Source organism: Cervus elaphus, chromosome 1, assembly GCF_910594005.1.
Source record: "Cervus elaphus chromosome 1, mCerEla1.1, whole genome shotgun sequence".
In the NCBI taxonomy this organism is placed as follows: Eukaryota; Metazoa; Chordata; class Mammalia; order Artiodactyla; family Cervidae; genus Cervus; species Cervus elaphus.
The window spans coordinates 35546823-35552822 of NC_057815.1; the positions used below are offsets into that span (position 1 = coordinate 35546823).

Sequence of the window (6000 nt, forward strand, 5' to 3'; positions counted from 1 at the left end):
TCTGTCCATGGAATTCTCCAGGCAAGAATACTGGAGTGGGTTTTCATGCCCTCCTCCAAGGGACCTTCCCAACCCCAGGATCGAACCCTCGCCTCCTGGATCTCCTGCATTGCAGGCAGATTCTTTACTGCTGAGCTACTGGGGAAACCCCCCTCCCCAGCTTCTGAAGGTTGTTGGCAAACCTTAGTGGCCCTGAGCTTGAAACTGTAGCTCTCAAATTTCTGTCTCTTTCTTCAGACTGCCTTCTCCCCTCTGCGTCTGTGTTTGTCTCCGCTCTTCTTATGAGGACACCAGTCATATTAGATTTAGGGCCCACAAGCCTTCAGAGTAAATTCGTTTTAAATTAATTAGTTACTGCTTCAAAGATCCTGTTTCCAAATAAGTTCACATTCACAGGTACTGGTAATTATGACTTCAATATATCTTTCCAGGAGACAATAATTCAACATCCTCAACCTGCTATGCTCATTAAACTGCTATTTTTATTCCACATGTTTTTATTGTGTCTACTTTGAATCACTCCCTGTTCTGGATGCAGAGAACAAGTCACAGTCAAGGTTTCTACCCTTAGTGAAACGTCCATTCTACAGGGAGGCAGCCAGTTTAAAAGGGGGCCATTCAATGGTAACACCAAATACAACCTTATTTATGTATGTATGTACCTATATAAACATGTGTGTCATATGCGTGCTAAGTTGCTTCAGTCGTCCTTGCAACCCTGTGGACTGTAGCCCGCCAGGCTCCTCTGTCCATGGGATTCTCCAGGCAAAAATACTGGAGTGAGTGGGTTGCCGTGCCCTTCTCCAGGGGATCTTCCCAACCCAGGGATCAAACCTGCATCTCCCATGTCTTTCACATTGGCAGGCGGATTCTTTACCACTAGCGCCACCTGGGAAGTCCAAAGCCCATTTGTATAAATCACTGATACATATTGTGGAAGGATATGCAGAAGGATATTGTGGCTCAGCTGGTAAAGAATCCACCTGCAATGTGGGAGACCTGGGTTCAATCCCTGGGTTGGGAGATCCCCTGGAGAAGGGAAAGGCTACCCACTCCAGTATCCTGGCCTGGAGAATTCCATAAACTGTATATTCCATGGGGTTGCAAACAGTTGGAGATGACTAAGCAAATTTCACTTTCATTAACGCAAACAGTAGAGGGAAAAAAAAAAGGATAAATGATTTCCTTTCACGTAGTCTATGTTTTTTGGCATGTTTACCAGAATCTAAAACTTTGATTTCTTTCTGTCCCTTGTAGAAGTTCGTTTTCTGGTACTTGTATTCAACTTGTTGTCAATTCTCAGTTTCTTAGCAGTAGAAAATAAAATTTGTGAAATGTATTCTTAATCTTTAAGTTCAAACTTGCAACTAAAGACAACCTGGAGGGGCGGGATGGGGAGGGAGGAGGGAAGAGGGGGGAGACACATGTATGCCTACGGCCGATTCATTTTCATGTATGGCAAAAACCATCACAGTATTGTAAAGCAATTATCTGCCAATTAAAATTCTTTAAAAGAATAAAACATGCATGCCCCTCTTTCTTCCAGGGCAGTGTCGGTTCCACTCAGTCTCCATTTGGCCCGGTGCCAGGTAAGTATTGCAGTTCAAGGGGGTCGATTCCCTCCCTTTGAAGTAAATCAGGCATTTAGGCTTCCATTCTTCCATAGATGCCTTACAAGACTTTGAACATTTTGGTGCTTTGAAATACTTATTTTTAAAATGTAAAATCAGACCTCATGGCAGCTGTTCCTGAATTTGGAATGAGTTCTGTCCAGTATAAGCTTATTGGGCAAAAGCAATAATAGCAATTAGGCCCTTCATCCAGTTTTTACAGCTTCCCTGGTGGCTCAAATTGTAAAGAATATGCCTGCAATGCAGGAGGCCCCGGTTCAAACCCTGGGTTAGGAAGATCCCCTGGAGAAGAGAACAGCAACCCACTCCAGTATTCTTGCCTGGAGAATTCCACTTCCAAACTCAGAAGTGGCATAGGTTTTCCCACTAATTTGGGTCATCTTCAGAACTGGATAAGGGAAAGAAATTAGAGCAGGAGAAGATCCCGCATGTCTGAATGTCTCTATGCCATGTTTCCCAATCATATTTACTGTCATTGGAATTTGGCTGTATCTGCTCCATTCTACAGAAGAAAATTTCTGCAGCCTCTCTCATTATCTGGAATGGCTCTTCCTCTTTTTAAGGAGAAAAAAATACATGTTTAAACAGCAAAGGACTTTTTCTCTGTGTTTTTTTATTTGGAAATTGGAAATGCAGACAGGAGAGACTGGTAGCCTTTTTTACTTAGTCTCCTTGCTGTTCGCAGCCTTAACCACTACAATGGATATAGATTCACAGCATGAAACAAAAGCTTATTTTTGATATTGATTTTCACGGGCACAGGTATTTTTTTCAGAGAAGTATGTTTGTGATGAAACCTCTAACAGCAGCTTTCAAATTCATGAGCAGATTAGAATTCGGGGGCTATAGAATTTAAGATGGAAATAGAGTGAGTGGAATTGTGCTGTTAAGTTTCTGCAAGGAATTTTGATTTCTTTTGAATGAATGAATAAATTTACATGAATTGTTGCACATAGTATTATACTACTGGGTTTACAGAAAATGTATAAGATCTAAGTTCTGCCCGCGTAGGGTTGGTGGGTCAACGGGAAAGAGGACTACGCTCAGACGAGAGAGTACTGAGAACAATACAATGTGCCGCCTTGAGTAGCAGGGGTCTAAGTGCTGTGTCTGGAGAGTCGCCTACAACTGAGTCAGGGTAACAAGGAGGAGGGTCTTGATGAGTCTGTCTTCTCTCCCTGCAGAAGAGTGGGCAGGGTGGGCAGGGACAAAGCTCAGAAGCAGTCCACTGCCATCGTGGAAAGTAGGAAAGACAAGCACCTACAACTTCCTCCCAGATCAACTCTTTTGTGGTTAAGGGAGTAGGTCTGAGCTAACTGGATCACACCCAACACCAGCTGGGGGGAAAAAAATCTGTTTTACAGTCCTTAAGTCTATGCTCCTAAATGATACAGGGCGCCCTGATACAACTGAGCTATAGGTTCAGAAAACATTTAGCAAACACATCTCTTCTCCTCTGGGACTATTTCACTGGCCTTCCCTTAAAGGAGAGTCTTAGTTTCGGCCTCTCCAGGTTTCCACCAAGGGGGGCTTTCTGTGCCAGGATTTCCCTTCTCAAGCTTGCAGGGCCCAGGGGAGTTGAGTGGGGACTCAAACTGGCCACGAGAGGGCAGCAAATAACACCAGACTCTTCAAAGCCAGAAAACGTTTTCCGTGGTCCTCTAACTTGGCTTCGCAGAAGCCAAACAAGGCAAACCATTTTCCGTTGCCTGCTAGGTGCAAGTCACCGTCAGTACACAAAAATCAAAAGAAGAGTACAACTTGCCTCTGATTCGGGGTGAGGTCAGTGTCACCTTATCTAGAGAAACTGAATCTCACATAGTATGCCCCAGAAGCAGCCTCTTAATCTATGGGGACAAGGCTCAGAAGCTGTGAAAAAGATGCTTCATTAGATAACAGCAAATGCCAGGGGGTTCTTACCCTGTCCTCTTTGGCCCAGCCACTACCTAGTAGAGTGCCTCACAGACAGAAGGTGTGCCCGAAAAATGTGTATGTGAGAGACACTGGGCAGTAATATCTCCACGTAAAGTGAGCTCATTACCAAAGGCAGCTCGAACCTGAAACCTATCAGTTTGGGGGGCCAGAGTACTTAAAAGCGGTAATGCCGCTCTATTGAATGCTTTTCAAGCCATCTATCTATTTAAATGTTGGCCTTGGCGTCAGTTCTGAGTTAGAAACACCATGCCACACGTGGAAAGACCCAGCTGCCATAGATATGCCTTGACTTCCTCCAGGGAAACATTTGCCCGTCTGTTTTCCCCTTGGCAACAGGCTCACCGGTGATGTCAGGGTACTATGGTGTCAGGAGATCCTTCCTCTCCGACCCGGACTTTCACAACACCAAGCAGTTTGCCAACGACGCCTGCACGTCAAGCGGGGCCAAGCCCTTTGGCTGCGAGTCCTCAGCAGGGCAGGGCCACGCGACCCTACTGGACCCCTACTTCCCGGAGCCGTACGGGGACCACCGCCCCACGGCCCTGACCCCCAACAGCGGCACCCTGTTCAGCGCCTCGCCCCTGCCGCCGCTCCTGCCGCCGCCCTTCCCCAGCGACCCCGCACACTTCATGCTGGTGAGTACTAAGCAGAGGCTTAGTTTAGGGGGTCACCAAGGTCGGGGTTCCCGCGGCCCTGGGCAGCCCGTGCGCCCAGCAGCCAAGGGTCTGCTTGCCCCGGGAGAGGCCAGGATCCACGCCCAGAGAGCCCTCCTCGGGGATTTGTGCCAGCCACGCGGTAGGAGGCTGTGTCTATGCAGGGGTCGGGGCAGGACGACTGCATAGGATGGGACTCAGCCACTGTGTTAACACTCTAAGGATTCCCCCGGATGTTCCCCCGTTGTTCCGCCAGCGCTTGAGAAAAGAGCACTGACCTACCTCGCAGACCCAGCGAGGCCGTCCCCGGGGCAGGTGCACCAGGACGCCTCTCTCCTTCCCCTTCGCTCCTCCCGCTCCCACGGTATTTCTCCCCTTTGGAACCTTCTCCTCTCCCAGTCCTTCCCGAGATGAGTTTATAAGAAAGAACACGAATCACCTTTTTATACAAAGCTGTAAAGCCTGCGACCACAAAGGAATGAATCTGTGGGCCTGGGGTTTTAGACCAAACAGGCCTCCAGAGAGTGGGAATTATGTGCACATGTTCATTTAATACTGGCAACAACTTAGGGTACAGTTATTAAAGCCCCATTTTACAGATGAACCAAGTGAGGCACTCAGAGGCAGGAAGCTAGTAAGTGGCCTAGCAGTGAATCAGACCTAAACCTTTCCAGCCCCGAATCTATGAGGCTCCAGGTCTTTGCTCCCTGGGGGCAGGGTAGTCTTCCCAGCCCCCTTAGAAGCCCACCCGGTAATTTAGAGGCTTCTCCTTCCAGGGGTAGATGAAATGCTGCCTAAATGTTCATTTTATTATTTTCACATTTACTCTTTTAATGTTTTCTGGGGAAAGGACTCTATTTACACACACACTTAATTCTAGAGAAAGGCACTAGAAGGTTCACTGTCCCACAGCAGAGGAGAGGCCGCCTGTAAGGAGGCCTTGGGCAGCACCGGGAGGCTGTGCTTCCAAAGCAGGCTTTGGAAGACACAGACCAGCAGCCCCCGTGTCGGGAAGGAAATGTGTCCCCGTCAGACCATCACCTAGGGACTAACCCCAGTGACCTTTCCATCCTCCTTAGAGGGACTCGTGGGAGCAGACGGTGCCCGAAGGCCTCAGCCAGCCAGACCCCATGCCGGCCGATGCCCTGCAGAGCTTGGCACCCAACACCGGCTGCCTCTCCCAGCCGGAGTCAGGAGGTGTCGCCCAGCACAGGAGCGCCGGCTGCGGGGGGCCCCTCACCGGGGTTCAGTCCTACTCACTGCATGCGCTGGAGGATCTGTACCACACGCAGGGGTACCCCACCCCGGCCCCCTACCCTTTCACCTCTTTCATGACAATGTCCAATGACCCACCGCCCAAGGTGGGGCCCTTCTCCCCAGACGAGGGGGCAGACACCTCTGCCCTCCAGGACGCTTCTCCATGGACCAAAGAAGATGGGAGCCTGGCATGGGGGGCATACGAGTGCCGCAGGGCTTACTGAGGGCACCAGAGGACTTCTGTGCTTGAAGTCAGTTCTCTGTGTTCACAGACTGTTGTGGTGTGGCCGTTCTTTCAGAAGTGGGTTTTCAGGACAAGCCGTTGTGCCACCCTTTGTTAATGGATGACGGCATTTCTTTGTGATCCACCCACCATAACCCCACTGAAACACACCACAATGTGAATTCTGTGTGTCGGGGACCAGATTCTAGATAGACAGCCTGACAGTGAGGTTTGGGGGGAATTTAATAACCCATTGTGTTCTGCATCTTCTGTTATCTTTGAAGTATTTTAGCACTGATAG

At 48.8% G+C, this 6000-nt stretch overlaps 1 protein-coding gene across 1 annotated transcript in view; it reads left to right on the forward strand.

Annotated features, from left to right (window-relative positions):
- The window catches only part of C1H11orf53 (chromosome 1 C11orf53 homolog), a 38655-nt gene extending 32655 nt beyond the window's left edge, over positions 1-6000 (forward strand). The window contains exons 3-5 of the mRNA XM_043920046.1: positions 1547-1589; positions 3903-4201; positions 5299-6000. Of these exons, the coding sequence (XP_043775981.1) occupies positions 1547-1589; positions 3903-4201; positions 5299-5700 (744 nt within the window). The 3' untranslated portion in view covers positions 5701-6000. The remainder of the gene's footprint in view (positions 1-1546; positions 1590-3902; positions 4202-5298) is intronic.